Here is a 27,083-nt window from a genome sequence, read left to right as displayed (position 1 = left end):
TGGGTGGGCGTCGCCGGTGGGTGGCCGCCTGGGCCGGGCGCGGAGCGAGGGGGGCAGGGTTACCGCGGCCCGGGCCTTAGTCCCGCCCTCGCAGGAGGCGGGAGAGGAAACCGAGCCTAGCGGCGGGCTGGGCCCCGCAGCAGCTCCCGCCGGCCGGCTTCGTCCTGCGCTCCCCGCTCCAGGCGGCCGGTCTCGGCCGCGCCCAAGCCCCGCCATGCGGCCCCCGGGGCTCTGCGGGGCCGCGCCGCTTGCCGCGGCCGCTCTCCTGGTGCTGGGGGCTCCCCTGGGTAAGGGGGTGGGCGCGGGGCTCCCCTGGGTGCTGCCGGTCCGCAGGGAGCGGGAGGAGACCCGGCCGGGAGGCTGGGCCATGGAAGCTGACCCGGGGCGCGGGGGTCAGCCCCGGAGGGAGGCCGCTGAGGCTCAGGGGCGGAGCCCCTCAGGGTGGTGACGAGGGTCAGCTCCCGCGTCCCGGGAGCCGGCGGGCTGGGAGCCTCGGGGAGCGGGGCTAAGGGCGGACGGGAAGCTGGCCTGGTGGCCATGCGCCCCCACCCCCTCCCCACCCCGCCCGCAGCGCTGGCCCGCGAGGACTGCCTGTGGTACCTGGACCGGAACGGCTCCTGGCATCCAGGCTTCAACTGCGAGTTCTTCACCTTCTGCTGCGGGACCTGCTACCAGCGCTACTGCTGCAGAGACCTGACCTTGCTCATCACCGAGAGGCAGCAGAAGCACTGCCTGGCCTTCAGGTGGGCCCCCGCCTCCACCCACGCCCCCTCCATCCTCCTCTCAGGAGGCCTGCCCGGGCCTCCCCTCCTCCGTGTCTCCCTCCTTCCCCTCTCCATGTCCACCTCCACAGCCTTAGCCCAGACCTAGCACTCAGCTTGGTGACGAAGTGGGTGTTGGTGCAGGGGCCGGGAAGGTCCAGGAAGGGCGTATTAATGGTCTTGCGCTCGGTGGTGGGTAGGGTGGGTACAGGGTGCAGCTTTGTGGAAGAAGCTCTGGCAAAAAGGCAGGGGACTTGGGTTTGATTCCCAGGTCCACGTCTCCGTAGCTGTGTCATTGTGGGGAAGACTCATCCTCACATGGGTCACTATTTCCAATTCATAAAATGAGGCGGTTGCCAGAATTAGTGGTTTCAAACTTCTTTTCGAAAGGGACTACTAATACAGAAAAGGTGCAAGGAGACAGCATGATTGGGGGGTTGGAAGAAAAGGGCTCTAGGTTATTTCTAAGGTGCCTTTCAGTGCTAACATGTTCAAAGTCTAATCAAGTTGTAGATGTAGGAGCGATGCAGTGGGGAGCGCACTACAAATCCCAGCATGCCTCACACTAGCCAGCCAGGCAGCACGGTCTTCTGGGAAGTGGAGGTCCCCTAAGATCTCCTCCACAGGGTCGGGGCAGAGCCCCTCAAGGAACCCCAAATCTCAGCTTGCTGTGGCCCCCTGCTGGCCAGGAGCTGGAGCACAGTTTTATGGCCACCATAATGAGGAGTCCCTCCTACGAGTGCTGGAAGGTGAGGGGACCTGTTCTTTGTCTCAAGTCCCAAGACCATAGCAGGCATCGCCTCGGCCGTGATCCTCTTCGTGGCGGTGGTGGCCACCACCATCTGCTGCTTCCTGTGCTCCTGCTGCTACCTGTACCGCCGGCGCCAGCATCTGCAGAGCCCCTTCGAAGGTACGGGCGGTCCTGGGCACGGGGGGCACGGGCGCTGGGCACCAGACAGTTCCAGGACGTGCGCCCTGCGTGGTAGCGAGGGCCGCTGTGTACACACCCCTGCCAGCCTGCAACCGCAGAGACGAGAACGAGCCGGGGCCGTGTGTGAACAGCGGGCGTGAGTACGCGGGCGGACATGCGTGCATGTGAACGTGCAGATGTGCGCGGCCGGCCGTCTGTCAACAGTGGTGTGGTGCAGCGGGTACGTGCATGCACGGGACTCTTGGAAAGGACCCGGGGGGTCTGTAGTGGTGAGCATTAATTGCACGTACTCTAGTCTACAGTGGACTGTGTGCCTGAGTGTTGGCATGTGACCGAGTGTATGCCCAACCCTGAGGGGCGTGGGCACGGTGTCGCTGCACGGGGGATCAGTGTGGGAGGAAGAGGCTGAGGGCAGACCCCCTGAGAGGCAGCTCTGCTAGATTAGAAGATACCAGACCCTGGAGCTGCCCTGTCCTTGCCTAAGTGGGACATTTCCCAAGCTGTGTTCTCTGGCTCGTGAGGCTTCTGAAACCTGCTGAGGGGAGCAAACCTGCTAAACACAGACTGACCCGCTGGGACCACGTGCACAGCTCCCCGCTCAGCTCTGCCAAGCAATGTCGGGGAGGCAAACGCAGCAGGTGGCCAGCCTGGAGCCCCCAGAACAGACAGCAGGGGCCCGGGGGGGCTTACCTTGGTTTCAGGGCAGGAGGTGGCGGCTTCACCATGGAGGTGGAGTTCTGAATGCTGATCCTTGTCCCCCACCTAGGCCAGGAGATTCCAATGACAGGCATCCCAGTGCAGCCAGTGTACCCATACCCCCAGGACCCCAAAGCTGGCCCCGCACCCCCACAGCCTGGCTACATGTACCCTCCTAGTGGTCCTGCTCCCCAGTATCCACTCTACCCAGCTGGGCCCCCTATCTACAACCCTGCAGGTAAGTGAGCGATCTGGAGCCCCTTGCTCCTGCCTGCCGCCTACCTCCGTGCTGGAACCTCCCCTACCCCTTTCTCACCCTGAGTCCCTCTCCCAGACTTCTGCCTCAGCTGGAAACATCCAGACTACCTCTTCCCCATGGATCCTTCAAGCCTCTGGAATTGGGGGTCACTTCCCATCCTCCTGTGCCACCCCTGACCCTTACCCTGTCTGCTTGGCTTTCAGCTCCTCCCCCCTATATGCCACCACAGCCCTCCTACCCAGGAGCCTGAGGAACCAGCTGTGTCTCTGCTGCCCCTTCAGTGATGCCCCTCTCCTGTATCTGCATCTGGCCCTGGGGGTGGGCAAGGGTCCTCTACTCAGCAGGCCCCAGACCAAGCCAAGCCCTGGGTCCTACTGGTGATGGAGCCCCAGGGATGTAGATCAGGAGCTGAGCTGGAACTTGGCCGTGAATGAGGGGTGGGTGGGGAGGGCTTGGGGTCAGTGGACTATTTTTACGTGGGACAAGAGAAGTACATGAAAGCCTGGGTCAAAGCCCCTGCTTTCTCAGAGTCCCGCGACTTCCAAGATCCCAGCCAGGAACGCTGGGGCCCGCCCTGTTTGCTCACTGTGGGCTCCATCAGTAGTGGGCGGAAGCCCTGCTCCCGGCCGCCACACCGGCCAGGGCTCCAACTGCTGGATTAAAGCTGTAAAGCTGTAACTCATGTCGGTTGCCTCATTGGGCCCATCCACACCTTCCAGGAGCTCTGCCTTCAGCTGGGCCCTGAGGGCTGCCAGTGCCACAACCTCCCAGCCGGCAAGGCACCCTCCCCCGCTTCCGTAAGCAGAACCACCTCAGGCTGAGGGCCCCTTGAGCTGGTTCCCAAAGCCAGTGAGGTGGATTTTGCCATAGCTGGGAAGAGGATGCTCATTTGTGTTACAGACGTTCTGTACTAGGGGTCAGGCCCCTGTGACATAAAAGGCATTGCAAATTCTTACAAAGGCACCTTCCCCTTTTCGGGGACACTTAGCTTCACGGGTGGGTTCCGACACTGGCTGACCTTGGGCGTGTCTCTGAACCCAGTTTTCTCAGCTATCCCATGGAGATAATGCCTCAGGGCTGTCATGTGGGTGAAATACGAAATGAAACTGTGACCCCTGTCCGTCCTTCCTGATCAGAGAGGTTCTAGGAGCCAAGCGGAGAGACTGGGCCACCCAAGAGGTTGGTGCAAGGTGTTGCTGTCAGCTGCCTTGGGTCATCAGGGGACCCTAAGACCTTAGGCCCCTGCTGAGCCAGGCAGACACCCTCCACCCTTGGAGATGCCTATGCACCAAGCTCTACCCTCACCTTTGCCTTGTTCCCTGAGGACCTGGGTCCTTGTGCTCTCAGGACTTCTCTGGTGACAGATGTAGGGAAAGAAGTTTTATAGTTTTTAATTCAAGTGGGAAAAGTGCCATCCTGGCTTGGCAACACCACCACCAACCAACGGTCTCCTTTCCCCAACAACCATATGCTCAGCCCCTCCTTCCCTCACCCAAGGTCCTCCAGCCCTGCAGCCTTGTCTTCCAGCTGGGTTCTGCATATGGCCCCTGTGCTAACCATGCCCTCTGGCACCCATATACTGTCAGGGAGGCTCTTGTCACACAGGCTGGAGCAGGGGAGCTCCTAGGCCAGGGTCAGAAACCACTATGGGCAGAACCTCTGTCCATGGATTCACAGCTTCCCCCCTTCGTAATGAAATTTTTAGGGGGGCCTGAGAGTCTGCCCCTGGACCTGACCAGAGAGGGAAGGCTAATGCTGGGGTGAGGGGCAGGGGGGGACAGAGCTGGGGCCACAGCTGCAGATCCACCTTCTCTCTGAGGGTGGGGGCAAGAGGCGGGAGCTGGGGTCACAGTGTCTTGGCTTCTAGTCTGCAAATTCTGCCTTCATTCACACTTCAGGAGAGAGGGTCACCAGCTCATCTCAAGGTTTGGAACCACCAGTCAGTCTCTCGCTCGCTTGCTTTCCTTCTCCCCCCTCTCGAAGCTGAGAGGGGGAGGAGGTTGATAGGATAAGGTTTGAGTTTCCCTAAGGAAAGAGGTGTAAATGAATGCATGGCCATGCCCGGCTGAATTAATTATCCTTAAATCCACAATCTAGGGCCAATTAAAAATTGCTTTGTTGACTGGGGTGGAAGGCAGGTTTATCCCAGTCAGAGCTGCCTCCCAGAAGGTGAAGTCTCCCCTCCCCAACATTCCAATTAACTCTGCAAAGCACTGAGAATTCTAAAGAAAAGGGGAAAACTACAAGAGAGTGGGGCATTTCACATGCCCCGAGCAGAGAGAAGGCCCCTCTCACATCCTCTAGCTCTGTAAATAGGGCAATCCCGCTGAATCTCTCGCAAAGCTCTCCATCTATGACCCCATCTTATCTGCTTACCACCAGGGGAACGGCCAGCAGAACAGAGCTGTAGCTGCCCCTCCCCATCATCAGCAGCAGCTAGCACCCCTGAAAACCAGGCAGGCACCCTACAAATGGGAAGATACAGGGTGGGAGGAGCAGTGACCCTCAAGGATTTACACTCGAGTGGTGTAAATGGGGTCCTGCTGAGCTGCGAGGGCACATCGAGGACCGGAAGGGGAGGTCTGGGAGGCACAGATGGAGAGCAGCACTCCACACAAAAGCAGGGCACCTCTTTCTTGGTGCTTGCTCAGGCAGGGGAGGGGGAGACCGCTCAAAGGGTGAGGGCAGGGGTTCAGATGCAGGGAGAGCTGGAGCAGAGGTGAATGGGGATACAAAGGGGCCCCAAGAAAGGAAAGGGGAGCACTGTGGGGGGAGAGGAATAGAATGGAGGCAGCTGGGACAGCTGACACTTCAGGCAAGGAGTGAGGGAGGGTAGGTGGGATAAAGGAAGAGTTAGAGGCCTGGAGAAGGCAAACTGGCCAGGCAGAGCAGGTAGAGCACAGGGCAAGGGGGTGGGAGTGAGACATCACCAGGCTGGACTCCCAGGCCAGCGGCCTGGCCCCCACACCACAGGAAGGCTAAAGCGGTAGCTGGGCCCCAGGCTTGAGACCAGCCTGCAGAGGGGTGGGGGGCACATGGTACAACAGGCTTGGTCGTCCTGGTGGTCCGGAAGCCACTCTCAGTGGGTGACCGGCGTCCAGATCTTTGCTTCTTAAAGAAGGCCGTGTGAGTGGCCATGGTCCCAACTCACAGCACCTGCGACTGAGCCCCTCGCTCACTGGCTTCCTGCGACAGAAGTGGGGCGGGGAGGCGCCCGCCATCCCGCCCATGGCCAGCGCCAGAGCCTCGGTCCTGCCTAGCCCGGGGTCCCCCAAGGCCTGCGGGGGCGGGGCCCGCAGGTGAGAAGCCAGTGCAACACTGGGTGGCGGCGGGCCCCCAAAGACGCCCTCCGTTGGGGGAACGAGAGACCCAGGATGTGGCCCCTGGAAACGAAAGGGGCCAGCCAGGGTGAGGCGGCTCGGAGGGCCTGCCTGGGCAGGGTTGGCTGGGGGGGGGCGGGGACGGACCCCCTTGGCCCAGGTCGGTAGGGTGCAGTCGGCGGCAAGAGACGTAGTTTGAATACCTATGCATCAACTTGTTCAAGTCATTTGCTGCTTTTGAATCTCATTTTCTCCCCTGTAAAAGGCGGGTGCGGACGAAGATAGATCCTTTCCGGCTCACGCACCTTGGGTTTCAGGAAGGGAAACCGGGCAGACGGGCGCCTGCGGAGGCCGATGGGGCAGGTGGGCGGCTGTGGGTGCACTAGTCCGCAGAAACGCGGCTCCGCGAGTGTGGCCCGTTTCCCACATTCGGCCGACCCCTGAGCACACGCGGCCGCTCGATGCCTGGCGCTCCCCCCCCGCCCCTCCCAGGCGGCGGGAAGGCGCCCCCCAGACCCGGCGCTGCGTCCCATCTGCCCACCTTCCCTGGCCCCCAGCGCAGCTCCGGCGCGCTCCTGGCGCGGCGGGAGAACCCGGGACGCGGCCTACCCGTAGGTGGCGCTGCGCTCCCGCATCAGGTTCTAAGGCACCAGAGGAAGGATGACCTCATCAGCCCCCAGCCCCCGAGGACCGTGTGCGTGTGCGTGTGCGTGTGGTCTGGCTATTGGAGATCCGTCGTTTGGGTTTGGTTAGGCTTTCAGTGTTTTCCTGAGGCACCATTATGAGTCTCAGTTCAGGAAGGGGAGGAGAGGGACCTCTCATCAGAAGTGACTCTAAGAGCGGTAGATCTATCTGAACTCTTTTTATTAGCTGTGTGATCATGGACTTGTAGGTTAATCTCTCTGGGCTGAACTTTATCTGCAAAATGGAAATCTCCAGAATTGCGAGAGCACCTGAAGCGACCTGCAGCATCTTGCCAAGGCCTGGCAACCACAGACACAGGGTAAATGGAAGCAGTGGTTGCACTCAGCTCCAGCTAACACCCTTTGAGGTCCAGGAGGCAGCAGGTGTCTGCCCCATGTCCCCCCCCCCCCCCCCCCAGGCCTAGCCCTTGTTTCGGTTTTTGGGGCAGACAGGCAAGTGGGTAGAGGGGAAGGGGCGCAGAGTGTCCCCTGGGATCCAAGCCTTTTGCTACCACGACTAGCCTGCCTCTGGGTTTGGTCAGACCTAGCATAGCAATCCTCCTTCATAGCAGGGACGCCCCCTCCTTCACCCCAAAGATGGTGAAACTGCTGTGCTCCCTGCTGTTGGACAAAACCCCAAGACAGAGAAAACTGCCAGTGACCCAGACCCAAGGTGGCCGTTCCACAGTGCCAAGGGGTGCCAGTGCCTTTAATGCAATCAAATCAGGAAGATGCTTTTGATATACACCTGATGGAGGGCACGGGGACACTGTTAGGTCAGGAGAGCAGCCTACAGCTGGAGTGGGGGGGGATGAGATGGATCACTGGGCACACTGGTGTGGGGGCTGCTCCCCAAATGGTCATTTGCTTCTCTGCCTGCTCAGAGATGGCTGCCTTTCTGGGCTTGTGACTGCTGTGGGGAGCTGGCCCCAAGCCCACAGTTAGGAAGAGTCATGGAATGAGCATCCCCTGAACATGCCTAATATAGCCATCCCAGGGCCCTGTGCTTCACTCTGCCCTGTCACCCCTGAAAGCGGATCTGGCTAATGACTCCAGGCAATAGGAATGGTCAGGAGCAGACCCTAGCTAAGGCCTAGTTTCCTTGGCCTGGTCAACCCGGTCAGTGGGGAGCCCTCTACCCAGGCTTGAGGCTTTCCCTTGCGCTGGACTTTCAGCAGATATGAACCTGTTATGTGGTCAACTCGGGATGGCATGGCAGGGAACCTGAGCCTCTCAAGTCCTCCATGGGGCCCAGGGTGAGCATCAGGACCCTCAGTACAGTACAGAGGTGGGGCACAGTCATTCACAACTAAAGGCTTGTATATATTATCAAAATCTTATGGAAAAACAGATACACAGCTATTTATACAACAGCAGGTGGGTGTGAGGGAAATGTCTGCTTTGGCATCAAACCTTCAGGACCAGCTGCTGTCTGTCCCTCTCCTCCCAGCTGGAGCCCACTCCCCACCAGGCCAGCTGCCCCTGCCATGTCCTCTGATTAGCCCAGGAGGGGTTTGAGGGTATCCTCAGCCCTGCCTCCTTCTGCCCTTGGGCCCTCATGCCCTTCTCAATCTTCTGCCATTGTCCCACACAGAGGGCCTCGGGCCCAGCAGCTTTGCCCCAAGGGCTCCTCAGAGGCCTGAATCCTGGCCCTGGAGGGCAGTGGGGCTGGGCTGGTTATGTGGTCCTGGGAGGACATCTTCCCTGGATCACAGGCCTTTCGCAACTTGCCAGTTACTTGGGCCCCAGGCATGGCATTCTTCTCAGTGATATGCTAAAAGGACTCTTCTTGTCCAGAAACCTCAGCTCCAGGTATAAAAGAAATTTTTGGAGAGCCTCAGAGACAAGAAAAGGAAAGTGAGAAGAGAGAAGGCATCCTTCCTTGAGTGTGGCCAAGCCTCATGCTCTCCCATGGCAGAGGAGGGGCATCCACAGCAGGTCAGCCAAGGGTGGGGTGGGTGGGGTCTGTGCGGCCCTGGGAGGCGAGGCCGGGGCAGCCTTGGCATTGGCAGATGGTGCCCCCTGGCAGTCTGGTCCTACTGAAGCAGTTTGGGCACCTCGACCTGTAAGGGCAAAGCAGAGACAGTTTAGAGAAAGGAGCTCAGCAAAGGAGCCTCTGGAATTCATCTGGCCTCCCTTCCTTCTGGAAACCAGACCCCCCATAGATGTCTGTGGAATGAATAAATGAGCTGTGGACACAGATGAAGCATTTTTCCTTGTCTGTAAAAACTGGATGTCATCAAATGACCACTAGCATTACAACTGAGGTTGTCCTTTATGTCGCGGCGTCTAGCCCCAGATGATGTTGTGGGGCTAGGGTTCGCTGCCGCCATCCAGTCCGACAGGCAGATGACCATGGCCTCTGTCGCCTGAGGTGGAGGAAGGGGAAACTTTGAGGAGCAGGGTCTCTAGGGATGGTTCATGTGTCTGGGGCACTGATTAGTCACAGGGGAGACCCTCCCGAGGGCTGAATCTCCCAAAGACTTTTGGGATACACTGATCAGTAGGATTTGGCTAGTCCTCAGAGGGAATTCATAAAAGGGAGATCATTTTTGCTCTGGGAAGAGGGAAGAGAAGACTTAATGGCAGGACCAGAGGCAGAACTACTAGACAGAGACTGTTTCTCCATTTCTGGGAGACCCTGGTTAGCTGCAGGGTGGTGAAGTTAGAGGCATGGAGTGAGAGGCTAAAGGAAGCTCCTTACAGGAAGGAGAGAGTCTCCCTCTAATGGACACCGGGGCAGCCTGCCCAGAGGCAGGGGGATGGCTGCGATGGCTGGAGATGCCACACAGGCGCTGCAGTCTGTCCGCAGCCTGCAGCCTGACATGGCCCGCTCTGCCCCCTGTTCCCCAGACAGGCTCCCCTCTTCTCCAGCCCTGCTGGCCCAGGCCCGCGACTACTTAACTTCTTGAGCTGCTTGAGGTTGCTGGAGCGAATGGCGGCCAGTAACTGGTCGCGGGAGTTCTTCTCCTGGACGGGGAGGACTTTGTCTCCCATCTTCCTCTGGGTGGCTGGTGACAATGAGTTCTTCAGGTTCTCCATGATTAGGGGCGGGGCCAAGGGAGGCGGGGGTGGGGGCGGAGCAGCTGGAGCGCCCCCTTTCTTGGGCGAGTTCTTGGGCGAGGCCTTTGGAGATGGCTGGGGGGAGGGTTTTGGGGAGCCCTTGGCCAGGGCCCCTAACTTGGGCACCTCCAGCAGATCCTTCTTCTCACCACCAGCCTCCTGGGCCTGCCGTTGCTCCTGGAGTCGCTTTTGTCGCTGTTTGTCCATGTTGCGGCTGAGCAGGTTGGTGACTGTCATCCGGGGCCCAGCCAGCTCGAAATGGTAGCCCAGCTTAAGCAGGGTAGTGTTCTCCTTGAGCAGCTTGGCAATCTCCATCTCGGTCTTGCCACCGCAGATGTGCCGCTGGTTGTGGAAGCGGAGTTCCGTCAGCGTGTTGTTCTGGAGGAGGGCCCGGAAGATGGCGAGGATGCCTTTTCCTGTGATGTGGTTAGAGTCCAGGTTCAGGCTGGTGATGGTCTTGTTGGCCTTGAGCATGATGGCGATGGCGAAGGCCACGTGGTCGTCAGCGCGTGTGTTGGCCAGGGCAAACACCTTGACCACCGTGTTGAACTCCAGAGCCTCGGTGAACCGGACCAAGATCTCATTTGTGATACAGTCTGAGTTGTTGACATTCACCTCGGTCATCTCTGGGTCATTGTTCTTCACTCTCTCCAGAGGCTCATCAAATATGCTGGGAGCTGCTTCCTCCTCCGCCTTGGCAAGCCCTTCAGAGGGCTTGGTGGGGCAAGCCGGGGCTGGTTTCTCCTGCGCTTGGGTCTTGTTCTCTTCTTTGGGTTCCTTTTCGCTTATGGACTCATCTTTTTTCACTTTCTCTTCCTCCCTTTTTGTGTCTGTGTTCCCACTTCCTCTTTTCATCTGCTCACCCTCTTTCTTGGTGTCTGCGTTCCTACTCTCCCCTTTTCCCTTCCTGTCGTCCTCTCTCTTGCTTATCTCCTTCTCCTCTCTCTTCTTGTCCTTGTCTCTGCTTGTCCCTGCACTCCTGTCACTGCCTTTCTTCTCGTCCTCCTTCCTTGGGGCTGCTGCCTTCTCCTCTCCCTTCCCATCCTTCCCTGCCTCCTTCTTGTCCACAGCAGCCCGGACCCGGCCCTTGTCAATGCCCCTGATGAGCTTCTCCTCCTTGGGCTTCTCTCCGCTTTTGCCATCAGCTTCATCTTTGTCTCTTGAGAAGCTCTTCTTTAAACCACCCCTCTTTGGCTCCTTCCCCAGGTCTGAGTCCCGTCTGGGGCCCAGGGGTTTTTTGCTGGCATCTCTGCCCCTTTCTTCTCCTTTCTTGGCATCTGTCTTGGTCTCCACTTGCTTGCTTTCCTAAGAATTCAGAAAAGAAAAATAAACATGAAGAGCTGGCTACAGAGGGAGAGGAGTGAGTATGGGGACAAGTGTGGGGAGCATTTATATAACTGCCCTGGAATCTCCAAAGGGCAATGTCCATTGAGAACACCCTAAGAGGATCTGGAATTCAAGCTGCAGAGAACAGGCTGACGTCAGACTCAAGAAAACCTCAGGGTCGTGAGGGGCCAAGATGAACACCTGAGGGGCTTGTGGCAAGTCCTTCCCCAGGGGGTTCTCAGACCCAGAGCTGCCCTTTTCTGTCATGGGTGAGTTAGCAGGAATGCTTCCAAGTGGTGCCTTGCTGAGCCGCGTCGGAACCCGAGGCAAGAGGAAACATCACTTATACTGCTTCTGTCTTTATTTAAAATTTTGAATTTTTGGTTGTCATGGATTTTTTTTTGGCATTAAATTCAATTTTTAAAAATATCAGATCGCTGAGCTTTTGCGTGCCCCCTTCCATTCTCTGGGCTAGGCGAGTGCCTCGCGTGCCTCACCCTAGCGCTGGCCCTGCTTCCAAAGGGGAGGTAGGTCAGTGGTCCTCAGATGCTGGAATTTTACGGATAATACCTTTTCAAAGGAATAAAAAAGTTGGAGGGACCAACAGAGGGCTGCTAACATTTTATTTTACCAATTAAAGATATTTCTAAATTTGATCTACCATCATTCTCTCATTGAAACAAGAAGGAGCTTACAATAAAGAAGGTAGACATTAACAGAATAAAGCCCATACCTTTACGTCAGATATGGGTAGCTTTTCAAAGAGCCCATAGTATTTGCTTATTTTTTTAGTAAAAACTTTGTTGAGGACCAGCACCTTTCTGTAAGGAGCCCTGGAGTCCACTGAGTGAGCTGACCTCAAGAAGACTCTGCCAGATTCTGGATCTAGGATTCTGTGACTCTGCATGGACCACACGGACACTGAGAAATTGTTGAGGGGGCCTGGAAGGGAGTCGGCTGAGTTGCATTAAAGTCTTGAATTTTACGTGCAACATGGGCTGTCCTGTACTTCCGTGGGGCCCTGTGTCTTCTTCCACGAAGTTGCAGAAAGTCTGAGCCTTATTTTGAGAGTACTTGCTTCCTACCCCCTTTAGAAGAGCCAAAGAAGCCTCAGAATTGCCTAAGATTAGATATTAAACTGTCCAACTATGATAGATAACCTGGAGCAATCCTTGGGACCTCAAGGAATGTCCTTCCTAAAGGTTTTTTTGTTTTGTTTTGTTTTGTTTTTTAAAAGGAAGAGACTATGGCCTGATTATTAGAAAGGTTTTCTTTCTTTCAAGAGTGCCTGGTTGGGGTGTGGGAGGAGGAGGAGGGCACCCCGGCCCTCCCAGCTTCCTCACCCCCACCCTGCCGGGACGGAATGGAGAGCTGGTTGGTCCTATGGAAACAGTTTGTACCTGCACCACAAACACATGCCATTGGGGACCAGCCCCAGGGTTTATTTAGCAGCAAAAGTCCTTGGCTCCTCTGCTAGAATCACAACAGGCAGCCAAGGGACACAGGGCCCGGTGAGGGAGGGCTGAGGAATGTGCCCCTTCTCTCCTCCTGCCCCATGGGGGCTGTTGCACGGAGGGGACTCTCTGGGGCTTCGGTGGTGGAGCAAGGGCCAGAGGATGCCCTCTCACTTTCTCTGGCTCCCAGAGAACTGGATTTGACCCTTCAGATCACCCTTGTAGTGATGGTGACTTTACTGTACCTTGATTTGAAAGGAAAGGGAGACTTGGAGTATGCAAACATAAGGTGAACGAGGAGATCCAGTGGGTCAGCCCCGCTAGGACACACCTAACATCTGCCCCAGCTCAGCCAGGAAATTCCAGCCCAGCCCAGCTCAGAGTGGTTTCTTCTCAAATTCCATCCACTTCACAAGCATGGAGGTGAGAGCTGGGTGCCACAGCCTCTCCAGTGAGTCCCGCCCAAGCTCCAGAGGTCAGGCCCCCAAGGCAGGGACTCCTGCCCTCCCCTTCCAAATGCACGCCCTGGGGGATTTCTCAGCGCCCACCGGGCAGTGCCCAGCTGCTCTCTGCACAGTTCCCACGCCGCCCACAGGCCTCACTTAGAGGGAAATTGGGAAGCCAGAGAGATATTAACCAGCAAGTTCAGGAAAAACTGGGTTTCAGGTCTGACCGGCTCACCAGCAGCTGCCAAGTCAATGTAACCTTCTCCAACCTTGCCCATTAGGGCCAAGGCACTCCTCTCCACCTGCCCTCAGAACCTCCAGGTGTGCCTAGCTGCCCCTGCTGCCCCTGCTGCTCCCAGGACCTTGCTTGGCAGCGGCCTCCTCTCCCAGCCAAACCCATCCCGCTTTCCGACCAGGGCTCCCATTCAGAACCTTCCCCTGCTCTCCCATCAGGACTCCTTTTCCAACATTTTAACCCTCTCTCTGCCCCGACACCCTAGATTCTGAGCTGCCCCCTTGGTTTTCATCCAGCACTACTCCCCACTCCCTCTTAGGGTACTCCCCCTACACTGGGGTCCTAGTTGGCTTGGATCTGTCATGTGTCTGTTCTTGAGGAGGTGTTCCAGCCCTTTAAAAAGAACCTAATGAAAAACAGGCGGGGCGGGGGAGGGGGGGAAGCTGATTAATCATGGGTTTCCTCCAAATAGCCAGGAATGAGTGGGGCTGGGGCTTGTCGGAGCTCGTGCAGCCCCGAGAGCTCAGATGTTGCCTTAAAAGGAGAAGGAGCCCAGCGTCCTCCCAGGGCTGAGATTTCTGGTGAGCGAGCTCCTCAGCACATAGCAGAGCTGCCTCCTTCTTGCTTATCTGAAAGGGCGTCCAAGCCAACTTCTTTTGCTTCTAGAACTGGTGGTGCATCCTGGCGACCTCCAGAGGTTATTTTTGCTTGTCTTCCTGTCTCTCGGCCTCACTCCACCATTCATCACTTATAGCAAGAGGGGTTTAGGTTAGATATAACAAAGAACTTCCACAGAGCAAAGGTCCACAGGCTTCTAGATGAGAGATCAAAGCAGCAATAATTGTTTTTCCCTTTGGGGAAAGCTTTAGGGTTAGGGGAAGGCCAAGGGTGATTTGGCAATCCTTCATAGAGGCAGGGGAATGGAGAGGATGACCTCTGAAAACCTCTAACAACCTGTGAGACTTTGCAGGGACCTAGAAATCAGACTCAGAGGTGAGAAGCAGCTCCCTTCCTCTATCAGCTCCAGACCTGTGGCCTCATGGTGTTGCTCTGTCTGCCACTTGGGTTAGGATCCCAGTTAAATGCCTTTGACAGGTTTGACATGACATCTTTTCCCTTACCTTGGGCCTTCAGATACTACTTCCTCTAGAAGTCTTGTCTGACTGACCAGAGAAGAGGACATTTTGCCACCTTCATTGCCAAAGGGGGAGAGGAAAAGAAGTGTCTGCCCAGAAGTCCCTAGAAAATGAGAACTTGCCGAGGGAAGGCCAAACTCCCTGTGTGTGCTGTGCTCAGCCCTCAGCCCACTGGTACCTATTAGCTCATGTAGACCACCACCGAGGCCCTCTCTTTCCTTCCTATGGCGCATCGCCTGCAGAGTGATCCTGCCTGAGGCCCATGCAAGGGGGAGAGTCTGCAGACCTCCCCAAGGGACAGCACCAAGACCAGAGGCACCCTGGGGAAAGCTTCTCCAACAGGACTTGGAAGGTCTGGGTCTGTCGAGTTCACCCCAGCCGCTGGCCTAGGAGGGCAGGGGTGACTGGCAGTGGCTGCACCCCTCACATGGGACCCCACTGCCATGAATCCAGGCACCGTTGCTCCATCCCCAAAGCAAGGCTGAGGTGATGTCAATTCAGATGGCTCCAGGCCGGCCTTTTTTAAAGATTTTATTTATTTATTTGACAAAGAGAGACACAGCGAGAGCGAGAGAGAGAGAGAGAGAGAGAGAGAGAGAGAGAGAGAGAACACAAGCAGGGGGAGTGGGGGAGGGAGAAGCAGGCTTCCCACCGAGCCGGGAGCCTGATGTGGGGCTCGATCCCAGGACCCTGGGATCATGACCTGAGCCGAAGGCAGACACTTAACGACTGAACCACCCAGGCACCCCTCCAGGCCAGTCTTTTGCTGCGTCCCCCCGGGGGCTGCCTGGTGAGACACAGCCCTCAGACCTTCTGTCTAGAAGCAGCGACAGCGTGTCAGCTCAAGCTCCAGGCTCAGGGCAGGGACTCTGGGGTCTGCAACTCTGCTTTCAGTAGACTGTCCCAGGCCTGAGCTGAACTCCTGATGGCACAGAGGCCTCAGGGTCTGAGCTTCTTAGACGCCGGCATTTTAACTTGGCTCTGGACTACAGCCTGCCTCTTGTTTCTCATGGATTGGGTTGTATTTCATAGGAAAGCATCAGGGAAATCTGTGGCATCTCCCAGTCCCTTCAGTGCTCCAACCCCCCATCGTGTCTTCTCCCTGGTCCTGCACCAGTGCTCCCCACCAGCCTTCAGCGTGCCTCAGGGCACAAGATCGTGTTCCCCTGCTTCTCCCATGAAGCTGGCCCTGCAGGGCTCTGGGGCCCTGGCCCCACTCACTCCAGCCACCTGGAGACCTGGTATCAGGCACCACAGCTGCCAGGGTCATCTGTCTGCAAGGACAGGATGGGGAGGAGCTGGCCGCAGGCTGGAGAGTGTGCCAGAGGTCCCCCCGGAGAACAGCCCCCTTACGAGGCTGCTGTCAGGGGCAGGGCAGGTAGCAGGGCTGGGGGCTTGTGGGGACCAAGAAGCTTCCCTCCCTGCAGCCTCCTGCCTCATTTGCATGGAATGCCAACTCTTTTATTGTTTTCCACCAAGAAGAAAGATTCTAGATTGTCCTGACAAGAAGTTTCAGGAGGGCCATCTGCTTTTCTGGGAAAGTGTCATTCCTGGAGCAGTCCTGGGGAGTGACAGCAAGGCCTGGTTCCCTTGGTGGTCTGCAGGGCAAGAGTCCTCCACTGGGGCTTAGGCCAGCTCATGAAACAGAGCTTCAGATTTTTTTTTTTTTTTAAATAGGCTCTATGCCCAATGTGGGGCTTGAACTCATGACCCCAAGGTCAAGAGTCACATGCTCTACCGACTAAGCCAACCAGGCTTCCCTGATCTTTCTTTTTTTTTTTTAATTGAAGTATAGCGTACACACGATGTTACATTAATTTCAGATGCACACAGAGTGATTTGACAATTCTGTACATTACGCAGTAGAGCTTCAGATCCTGAAACAACTGATGTTGCCCCTCGGAAGCTACAGGTTCCCTCCAGAGCTGCCAGGACAGCTGGAATTGTTCGGAAGGCGTCCCCCCTATGGTGGCAGGGGGATTCAATGGCTCTGCAGACAGCAGGCCTGTGTGCAAATCCCAACTCTGCCCTCGACCAGCTGTGTGATCTTGGGCGGGTTACAGACCTCCTCTGAACCTGTCTTCTCATATGCAGGAAGGAATTGACCCATCCGGAGCTCGTCATTCGGTTGCCAGTGGTTGTAAGGAGACTTCCGCAAAGGTCCTGGTACCGAGAAGGGCTTGAACCGGAGATAAGCTGCCAGGAAGGCCAGGCCTCCCTGTGAGAAGCACTTAAGCCCACGGCAGGCAGGAGGGCTCGTCTGCTCCTTCCTGAGGCCCCCAGGCCCCTTGCTGAGTATCTTAGTATTATTTGGAAGGCTCAGATTAAGCACTTACCCAGTGGTCAGTGGAACTGCATTTTGTATACTTCTCCGTGAAAAATGATATGACCACGTCTCAAACCCTGGAAAGCCGCCTGGAGAGCTAGAAGCTGGGAAGGGACCAGGTCACTTGGGGAGCTCTCCCCCACTGCTCCCCCCAATCCCACAGAGACAGAGGCAGGGGTGGAGTGGGATGGGAGCATGTGTCACTGCCCCCACAGGGACCACAAGTGCTGGGGCCTGTGGAGGCCTGGGGCTTCTCGAGAGCCAGCCCCTCCAAACGCTTCCTGTGACCTGACTCATTCCTCCATCAGGAGGTAGGCAGCACCACCATCCTGGGGACAGAGCACTACTTAAGGCAGTCCCGCCCTCACAGTTTAGGAGGCACGGCAGGCGGCAGGCAGGGCGACAAGCTGACATCAACGTGCATGGGGCAGCTGGTGTGAGGCAGGTGAGCCCGCTGGCTAAGAGTTACTGCTTCAGCTGACGGCATCCCTTCAGGCTGGCCAGAGACTGCAGGCTCCCTAAAAAGGCCCGGCAGCCCCTTTCTCAACCATTCCCAGACTGATGTTCCCTGACTCCTGTTCTGGCGGTGGCTCAGGGACAAGGTCTTGGCATCTCCCAGAAACCCCCTTTTTTGGTTATCCCAGCCCTGGCCCTTTTCGGATCATTCCAGATCTGCTTCCCCTATTTCAAAGCCCCCAGTGTAGGGAAACATTGTCTCCACTGGCCCCTGCAGGATGAGTTCTGAGGAGTCCCCTTCTATTCATCCCTTGTAGCTGTTCAGGGGCCTGTGAGGAAGCTGGGAACGCCACAGGATGGGCTCAAGAAGGAGGAAGGCAATAGGGAATGGGGGCAGAGTATGGCTTTAACCTCACCCCCTTAGGTTCACATCTCTGGAAACATAATATTTGGAGTGTTCAAGGGCTTATACACAAAGACCCATGTGTACACTCAGTTCCTGCCCATAACTGGAGTATATGGGGACATCTGAGTGGCTCAGTTGGTTAAGCAGCTGCCTTTGGCTCATATCGTGATCCCAGCGTCATAGGATCAAGTCCTGGGAGCCTGCCACTCCCCCTGCTTGCGCTCTCTCTCTGACAAATAAATAAAATCTTTAAAACAAAAATCCTCTAAGAGGGGCGCCTGGGTGGCTCAGTCGTTAAGCGTCTGCCTTTGGCTCAGATCATGATCCCAGGGCCCTGAGACTGAGCCCCACATCGGGCTCCTTGCTCAGCAGGGAGCCTGCTTCTCTCTCTCCCTCTGCCTCTCCCGCTGCTCAGGCTCCCTCTCTCTCTGTATCTCTGTGTCTCAAATGAATAAATAAAATCTTAAAAAAAAAAAATCCCGGGCGCCTGGGTGGCTCAGTCGTTAAGCAGCTGCCTTCGGCTCAGGTCATGATCCCAGAGTCCTGGGATCGAGTCCCACATGGGGCTCCCTGCTCAGCGGGAAGCCTGCTTCTCGCTCTCCCACTCCCCCTGCTTGTGTTCCTGCTCTCGCTGTCTCTGTCTCTGTCAAATAAATAAATAAAATCTTAAAAAAAAAAAAAAACCCACAAAAATCTCCTAAGAAACAGGGGCTCAAAATGAAATTCCTAATTTTGGGGTGGGACTGTATCATCTGGTGTAGGGGCTGCAAAACTGTCTTCTCACCATGCCTTCTGGGACTCTCATGACTGCATGTCTGGAACCCTCAGCCCCTGAGCAAGGTGGGAGGGAGGATGACAATGCCCAGCATGGGGGCCTGCACATCACAGGTGCCTCTGTAAATGCTTGTTGGGATGAGGACAAAGTACACCAGCCCCAAATAATCTGCTTGGAGAACGTCAGAAACGGGCAGGGGTCAGGCTTGGAGAGAAGCCCTCCAGGTGATCCTGGTAGGGCCGCTCAATGCCAGGGACCAGCAGATGTCTCAGCCCTCTTCTGCTCCCAGCCTGAAGTCCTGTGGGTTGATGGTGTGAGCGCTAATCCACACCTAATCAATATGGCAAGCAGTGTTGGAGGCTTGTGCCCCCTTGTCCCCCAAAAGAATGTGGGCCAAAAAGAGCCTCCAACCTGACCAGGGCTCCAGAGGGGTCATCTAGGGCACCTCCCTGGGGGAACGTGTGCACCTGGTAAGCTCTGAGCTGAGAAGCCAAGGCTCATGCAGTCACAGAGCTAAGAAAAGCTGTTCCCTGCAGACATCCCAGATGCCCCTTGCTACCCTGTCCCCACCCTGCTTGGTCTCTCTCTGGCTTGCCCGGGCTCTCCAGGACCAGCCTGCTGGGGGCGTGTGAATCAACTCTCGGGGTGGTGGGCAGGCTCCAGACCACTTGGCGGGATGTTCACAGCTGGTTGGGCCGAAGGTCTGGGAATGGCACCAAGCTTGCTGGGGAAGGGCAAGGCAGACTCGGGCTGTCCCTTTACCCAGTGAAGAAACTACACTCCAACACCGAAGGAGCTCGTTTCATGGTTTTGAGCCCCATACTTCTAAAGGGCATGTTCCCCACCCCTGGCTGCCGGTCCACTGGAGAAGTCAAGTTCAATCCTCTGCCCCAAATCCTCAGTCCACAACAGCTTTCTAATACCTCTCCTCTACAGCAAAACCATTGCTAAATTAATGAGGGCTCATCGATGTGCTATGGCTTCGCATGGACTTAGGAACCCCCGCAGCCCCGCACCGGCTCTGCAGGCTAGTTACTGCCCTGATTCCTGGTTCCCGGAAGAAGAAACGGAAGCCCAAGATTACACCGCTATTACGCGAGGAAGCAAGGACTCTGGTTCTAGAGGCTGAACTTTTTACCTCTATATTCCATTGTCGTGTGTGAGTGGGCTGCACGCCAAGCCATTCTGTCACCCAAATGCCTGGTGCAGACAGCCCTTCACCCCTGGCCGCCCAGCACCGAAATAAGACCGTCAATCCCAATATCTGCGGCCACCATTTATTTAGCGTTTACAAGGTGAGAGACACTGTGCTAAGTTCTTTACCTAAGTCACCCGTCTAATTCAGTCCTCCGCACGGCCACCAGAGGAGGGCAAGGCTCGGAGAGGTTCCAGCCTCCCGGCAAGGAAGCTTGGGGGATGGCTGGCAGGGGTGGGGGCCCTCGGGCTGCTGGCCGGTGGAAGCCGGAGCCCTCATAATCGGAAGGTCTTCCTTTCCCACTGTTCCTGACAGGCTTTTTATCGTGGTCTTAGTGACCATCACACTATGATAGCATCTTAGAAATAAGCCACAGAAAATTCAACCACTTTTGGACGGTGTTGCTCAGGGGCAGTTAGGGCTTCTGGGGGTCAGTGGTAACATGTTCTCCATTTTGCAGATGGTGTCATTCTTAAACAAGTCACTGGAGTTCAAGCTCGGATCGCTTGGGTTCTAAAAAGAACTTAACTCCCATGTTACACTCTCCACCATCAGACACTAAGGAATGAATGAATGCCAGGCTCCTGCCGGGTGCACCTGGCAAAGCATACGACACAGACCTGATGTTAGCCACCTGGCCATCTGATCATTCTGTCAGACGCACGCCTGAGGAGTGACAACTCTGCCAGGTGCTGGGCTCAGCTCTGGGGACGCAGAGATACCTGGGCAGGAATCTCCGGAGAGCTGGGAGAGGCACCTGGCCTTCCCTTGGATTTCATGGCCAGGCTAGAAGGAGGGACCAGCTGGGAGGGAAGGGCCCATGGCTCTTGCTAAGGCAGGGTTAAGGGGAAGACAGCCTCATGAGAATAAAAATCAAGGTGCTGGGATGGGGAAACCGTCAGTCTTGGAAGAAGAAATCCAAAGGGTACATGGAAGGCGGCAACGACTAGAAGCCCGGGAGGAGGGCTGCAGAGGAGAGCTGGCTGCACAGGGGAGGGACCACGTGGCTTTGCCGACTGAGGCGAACACTAGGCTTGAGCAAGTCCTCATGGCAAGGAAATGCATGTGAAGCAAAGAGCCAGGCCAGCCCACTGAGGAAGTTCCATAAGGGGGGAGACACCTGAGCTGCCCCTGAAGGAGGAGGAGGAGTTTGCGAAGCGGGGAAGGAGCCCTGGGTGCTGAGGAAGAGGCTCCTGTCTGCAGCCTCACCTGCTCTGCCCTGGTTCCCAGGCCCCATCCTACAACTCTGATCCTTTACAGCAGTTTGGCACCCCTTTCTCAGCTGGCTAACCTCTGAAACAATGAAGCATCGCACGTGGTCTGCTTTGGGAAGTCACCCCGGGCCCCCCAGCCCCAGCTCGGGGCCCTCCCCTACAACTCCCAGTCTTGGCTGCTATCACTCTGTCCCTTTGTCCATCTCTCCCACGGGACGGTGGCCAGGAAGTATGGCGTCTACTCACTGGACCCCCACAGATAGCACGGCGCCTGGTGCACCGTAGAGGCTTGATAGCTGTTGAATGAATGAGCGGATGGGGGAATGATGGCCACCAAATGAAGCCAAATGTTAGTTTTGGAATGATGAGCCTCTAGAAAGCTGGTAGAATAAGGAGCTGAGCACAGATAAGTGAGTGGTGAATACAAACGACATCGAGGTCGATGTTGGAGGTGAAGAGGCGGCACTCCCACCACTCACACTGGCAGAGACAGATTCCAAGTCCGAAATGCCAGCAGCCTCAGCGTCCAGTCTGGCCATAGGTTGGAGAGCCCCGAATGTTCGCCTTCTCAGTCTGGTCCAGATTTGTTACATATCCCCAACCCTACATCCCAGCACTGTGGACAGGGGGAAGAGGCCCTCCTTGAGCGGGGGCCATGTTCCAAGGCCCAGGGCGGGCAGAGGCAGGGGTACGACAAGAGGCTGGGGTTACGGGAGACTGAATGCATGTGATTCCACCCCACTTCTGGAAAGACAACCCAGGGCCCTGCCATTCAGCAGGGCCAGCCGTAGAGCATTTCGAGACTACTCACACCGTCTCCCTAGGGGGCCAGGCCTGAGACAGGTTCTCGGTCAGGCCCCAGGGCTACATGTGCCCTCTGCTCAGTTTGTGCCCTCTGCTGGTGGCTCTCCTGGCTCCCTGTCCCTTCCCTCCCGGCACTGGGTCCGGATCAGGCCGGTCCAACACCAGATTTGACCGTAGGGCGCACCCCTGTGTATGTTACACTTCCTGGAGTCCACACCCAGAAGGCCTGTTGGGTCCGCGGCTGCCTTGGCCCGCAGCCCTGAGGATGTCCAGAGTTGGAGGAGAAGGAGGTAGGAGCTGAGAGGCAGCTAGGCCAGCCAGGCCAGCCCCGGAGCCTGCCCGCCAGTGACATTCCTTAAAGGAATGCAGTAAACAAGGAGAAGCCCAGCCCCACGGGGCCAGAGGTGGGAGGCTAGGGGTGGGAGTGGAGGGCAGTGACAGCCAGTTTCTTCTTCATCTTCACCACCTTATCCCAAAGGACGGGGCAGCCGAGGAGAGGTCAAGTTTGTTTTACGAAACCAGAGATTTGCTAGCTTTAGCTAAGAAGCTCGCCCTCAGAACTGTCATCCATTAGTTTCTTTAGTGACCTCTCTGGGCCGCTACTGGAAACATGATCTTTCAGGACAAGGCTAGAGTCCCCTTAATAACTCCGTCCTCGTCCAGCCCACTGCTGACCCTCTTGCTGCTGAGCAAGAGTGAGACTTCACACCTGCTAAATGTTACCTACTAAGGGGGGGGGGGGGACACCACAGAAAGTTTAAATTCAGAATTTCCTTCCTTTTCAAGGCTAAATAATATTCCATTATATCTCTATACCACATTTTGTTTATTCATCCATGGAGAGGCACTTGAATTGCTCCCACCTTTTCTGCTATTATGCATAATGCTGCTGTGAATATGAGTGTGCAAACATCTGTTCAACTCCCGGCTTTCAGTTCTCTTGGGTTTCTACATGGAAGTGGCATTGCGGGAACATGACCCAAATTCTGACTTCTCTGTTCCACCCACCTTGGCTGCTTCATCTCCTATCCTATCCTGTGTGTTAACCACATTTTTGCAAATATCCTGCACCGGGATCACAACCACCAGCCAAAGCCCCAACCCTGAACTTGACTGACTCCTCGCCCATGCCACACCCCCTCACAGGCTGCTGGGCCCCACGGGACAAGCGGCCCACCCCCCAGAGTGGGCCCTCTGCCCTTCATTCCCGCAGCCTTGCCTCCTGGGTGACATCAGTGCCGAGCCCTAGCTCTAGAGTTAGAACGCCAAGGTTCTAGTCTTTACTCTTATGCAATGTGGGGATGATAACCCTTCACAAGGTTCCAAGCCTTCAGTGAAGTGCTACGTGGGAGGCATTTGCAGCAGTGCTGAATTCACTGGAAGCTTGCAGTAAAAGTTAGCTGTCATGGTCTAGTTTCCCTGAGTTACAGCTCTTTCTCGGTTCTTCAACAGCATCTGTTTGAAGCTCTGATTCCTTCTCCAGCTCTCATCCCACTCCACCCCATTCTCAGCAGACTATCTCCCCTACTTACTTCCCTGGAATCAACAGAAATCAACCAGTGGGAATTCTCCAACTTCCCACCATCCCTCCTACCATCTCTCCGCCATGTTCATCTCCTTTCCTCCCGGTCCCAGGAAGGATGAAGCACCTCTCTTCCTGTCCCGGGTTCACCCTGCCATGGGTTCTGGCTCTCACACTCTCTTCCATGGCCCTCACATGCCCACATCTCTCCCAGGTCAATCAAATCTGTGTCTAGACCCCACAGTCCCGTCGGGTGCTGCCCCTTGTTGATAGCCTTTTTTTTTTTTTTTTTTAAGATTTTATTTATTTATTTGAGAGAGAGAGAGAGAGCAAGAGAGCAAGCACAAGCAGGGGTGGGGAGGGGCAAAGAGGGAAGGAGAAGCAGACTCTCTGCTGAGCAGGGAGCCCGACACAGGGCTCGATCCCAGGACCCTGAGATCATGACCTGAGTCAAAGGCAGACGCTTAACCAACTGAGCCACCCAGGCACCCGCTAGCCTTTTATACCCAAACTTCCCCCAAAGAATTCTTGTAAAATCCCTGCTCCTTCCTGGATCCAACACAATATCGCCTCAGCCTCAACATCCCATGGAAATGAGCTTCATCCAGATCATTACTGACCCCCTATTGCTAAATCAGATTCCTATCTTGTAGTCTTCATCTTGCCTAATCGCTTGGGGATGCGTGGGAATCTGATGCCTCTTAAATGTGGGTGCTTTCAAGGTCTTCTTTGAAGCCTCCTTTGCTCTCACTTTTAGGCCCTCTCCCTGGGTGACCTCATCTACTCTGAGGGCATGAGCTGTGTTCTGTGTTCTGCTATCTCCTGAAGCTCTATTCCTGGGCTGGACACCACAGGCAGATGTTCAGACCCTTGTATCCAACTGTCAATCAAACATCCTGGTGTGTGTCCCCACAGGTCTCAAAAACTGAGCTCCCCTGGCTCCCCACCGCCATGCCCATTCCTGCTCCATTCCCTGTCTTGGTGAATGGATCCTCCAAACATCTGATGGCTCAAATCAGAAATCCTGCTAGGAAGAAGATGGGAGGAGTATGTGGGGAGAGGCAATGTGGAGCCCTCTGTCCCCATGCATCTCTTCTTCCCCATCCCAAGGGGCTGGGGAGCGGGGGGAAGGCTGCGAAATAAACACATTGGGTAAAAGACAGTCTATCCCCTTATCTCCTACCCGCAGATGATGCTACCTCCTTACCACCGCTCCGCTCAGTCCCTCCTCTGACCTCACTGATGCGTCCAGGCGGCTGTCACCTCTCCCTGGGGTTACTGCAGCCCCCTTCCTGTTGGCTCTGCTGACCTCTTCCAGGACAGTCTTCACACCACCTCAGCGACTCTGCTGAGACCTGGCATTTCACTTGGCACAAAACCTTCCAGTGGTTCTCCAGCACCCCTGTGATCAAGTCTAGACCCACCGGCCCGTCCTCACTTGGCCGCTGACCGCCCTGTCACCACCTTCCTGCCCGTGGTGCTGCTCAGCCCTGCTCCGTGCTCTTGGCTCTGGCACCGAGCCAGCTCCTGGGCCTTTGCCGTCACGTTCTCACTGCTTGGAAAGTTCGTCCTCCCTCATTTCTCCTGGTAAATCCTTACCCCAATTCTTAACCTGGAAAGGTGTTAGCTTAGATCTTTAATTCATCTGCATTTTATTTTGGAGTGTGATATGAGATAGTAATCTGTTTTTGAAACAGGTATCTAATGTCTGAATTACATTTATGATAAAAAAAATCCCAAAAGTTGTTTTATATACTAAAAAAAGAAAATTGTCTTTAAATAATTCAGTTTCGTAGCAAAAAAAAAAAAAGAAAGAAAGAAAGACAAACCAAGACCTCTCAGGCCAGTGGCAGGAGGAAAGCATGGAAGGGATGGGAGAAGACAGAGAGATGAGTGGTGATTCCCCATCATGAGGCCCAGCTGGGCTGTGCCAGGACCTGCCACGGAGCCTGACCCTTGCCTGGTTCTGTTCCAGCGATTTCAAAGTTAGCCTGGTGGTAAATATTACGCCGAGTAGAAGGGCCAGAAGAGTCTCAGGCACCACCTCCAACCCCAGTGTAAACATAAACACAGTTCATTTTTACCTCCCAGGATGATCTCAGATGGGGTCGAGTGGTGGCTAAGAAAAGGGCAGTGCATTCGGGAGCCTGGGAAATGACATCTTCTGACGCAGTCCACCTCAAGACCAGGCTTCACATGGGGAGCAAATGCCATCCATTGCAGTTTCTGCATTGCCCCTATAAGTGAATGGGAGGGAAGGAATATTCTGGAAAAGAGAGGGATGTGCAAACTTGGGTGGTTGGGCTCTTGCACTGAATGTTTCACCAGACTCTGCCAGAGAGTATGGTGCTCCTTGACTGCTCTGAGTCTTTAAGGGTGAGGATGTCTTGTGAAAGGAATAGTAAATAGGAGAAGAAGATGGGACGGGGAGGAGTGGCTCTGTGGTTCTTGGTCCCCTCCAAGGAGCCCAAGAAGAGCCACCAAGAGGCACCAGCAAGCAAGGGAGGGCGAAGAGTGTCTACTTTTCACCAAGACCCTTACTTCTTCTGCCAAGGGTATCTGCATTTTACTGCCAGTGGGGAAAGATGGGAGGAGTGGGGGGCAGGGTTCAAGGTGAAGGTGTCGCTTTATGGCTTGTGCTGGCCAGACCTTCATAGGCAGCACTGTCTGGGTTTCTTTTTGGAGTCTTATTATAGATCTTCTCTATAATGAAGGATCAGGCTCTAGTGCTCTCTGCAGACCTACGTGTTTTGCCAACTGGTCTGGTGACTCATACTGGGAAGCTTGTAGCAAACCCCATTTTTGGAGAAGCCAGGAAATCTCTTTGTAGAAACAAACAAGTCCCTTTAGCGCTCAGCTCTCTGAAATGCCTACTTTCTGCTTCTTTACTTCATCCCAGCACAGACAAAAACCCCAGCGAGTTTGGAAAACATTGTAAAGAGCTACTTAAATGTAAGCTATTTGTCCCAGAGTGCTGGGTCTCACTTAGGTCCCAGGGGGTAGCAGGAGGAACATGCTGTCCCTTTGCCGCCTGGGGCCAAGAGCTGCAGCCCTGGCTCGTACCCGGCCACCCTCTGGCCTGTTCTAAACAGAACAGGCTACAGTGGCCTCATCAGGGCTGGTTTCATGAGCATGCTCTGTTTAAGTTCTACTGTCACCATCTTGAAAGTCTTAATAATTATCGAACAGGGAGCCCTATGTTTTAATTTTACAGCGGGTCCTGAAAATTCTGTAGCCAGTCCTGGGCCTAATAGAAACACAGAAGCAGAGGATGTCAGGGGTAGAACAGGTCCCTGCCTTCCTGCTTTCACCGTGTTCAGGAATGGCACCCCGATTCCCCAGACAACCCCATCCCAGGACATCGGCCTTGATTCTTCCTGCTCCCACACCACATTTCCTTCATCCCTCCTTCCTAATAAGTCTCCGGTGAGCCCCTCCCCGTCCATCTGCCGCTGCCTTGCTGGGGTCACCATCATCTCTTGCCTCCCAGCTGGTGTCCTTGCCTCCCGTCTTACTCGTCTCTTCAAGACATCTGCGCACTGTAGCCAGAGAGAGCTTTCTGACATGGAAATCTGATCAGTGGCTCCCAGGCTTTCAGGAGGAAGCCCAGACTTCGTAACTTGGCACGCAAGGCCCTTCGTGATCCGCCTGTGCCTGCCTCAGCATGCTGTGTGCGCCGGGCCCGCACCGGGGTCACAGGGAAGAGCAAGTGTGCTATTCTAGCTCGCTCTGCCCGTGAACGCGGTTCCTGCCACCCAGAACGCCCGCTCGTCTTCTCTGCCTGGCTAACCCTTTCTGTTCTTCTTCTCTTCCTCCTCCCTTCCTCCTCCTCCTCCTTTTTCACTTCTTATTATGGGAAACTTCAATTGTACACAAAACGAGACGGACCAGCATAATGAGCCTCAAGGTGCCCAGGGCCGGCCTTCCACAGTTACTGACATCGGGCCAATCTCGGTTCATCTATATGCCCACCCACGTTTCTCCCATCCTCAGATGACTTGGAGGCAAATCCCAGGTATGTCATTTCATTCATAAATACTTCAGTATGTATCTTCAAAAGACAGAAAATTTTTTA

General features: G+C 55.6%; 2 protein-coding genes across 4 annotated transcripts in view; one reads left to right on the top strand and one right to left on the bottom strand.

The window, feature by feature from the left end:
* SHISA4 (shisa family member 4) lies at positions 1–12,028 on the top strand. Of its 3 annotated transcripts, none has more exons than XM_064594020.1 (6): positions 1–287; positions 572–743; positions 1,538–1,671; positions 1,778–1,828; positions 2,459–2,626; positions 11,832–12,028. In XM_064594020.1, the coding sequence occupies exons 1-6, from the start codon at positions 215–217 to the stop codon at positions 11,864–11,866; spliced, it is 633 nt and encodes a 210-aa protein (XP_064450090.1). In that variant the 5' UTR covers positions 1–214; the 3' UTR covers positions 11,867–12,028. The 3 variants fall into 3 exon arrangements, with proteins under 3 accessions (XP_064450090.1, XP_045732998.1, XP_045732999.1); XM_045877042.3 differs by lacking the exon at positions 11,832–12,028 and adding an exon at positions 2,851–3,325 and having other exon boundaries at positions 9–287; XM_045877043.3 differs by lacking the exons at positions 1,778–1,828; positions 11,832–12,028 and adding an exon at positions 2,851–3,325 and having other exon boundaries at positions 19–287.
* The window catches only part of LMOD1 (leiomodin 1), a 39,398-nt gene continuing 20,267 nt past the window's right edge, over positions 7,953–27,083 (bottom strand). The window contains exon 2 of the mRNA XM_054507949.2: positions 7,953–11,018. Within this exon, the coding sequence (XP_054363924.1) occupies positions 9,375–11,018 (1,644 nt within the window). The 3' untranslated portion in view covers positions 7,953–9,374. The remainder of the gene's footprint in view (positions 11,019–27,083) is intronic.

This window comes from Mirounga angustirostris, unplaced genomic scaffold (genome assembly GCF_029215605.1).
Source record: "Mirounga angustirostris isolate CCGP_5_RB_7025 unplaced genomic scaffold, mMirAng1.0.hap1 SCAF_6, whole genome shotgun sequence".
NCBI classification, from domain to species: Eukaryota; Metazoa; Chordata; class Mammalia; order Carnivora; family Phocidae; genus Mirounga; species Mirounga angustirostris.
The sequence above is the reverse complement of the archived record's forward strand: the minus strand, read 5'-3'. Positions and strand labels throughout refer to the sequence as shown.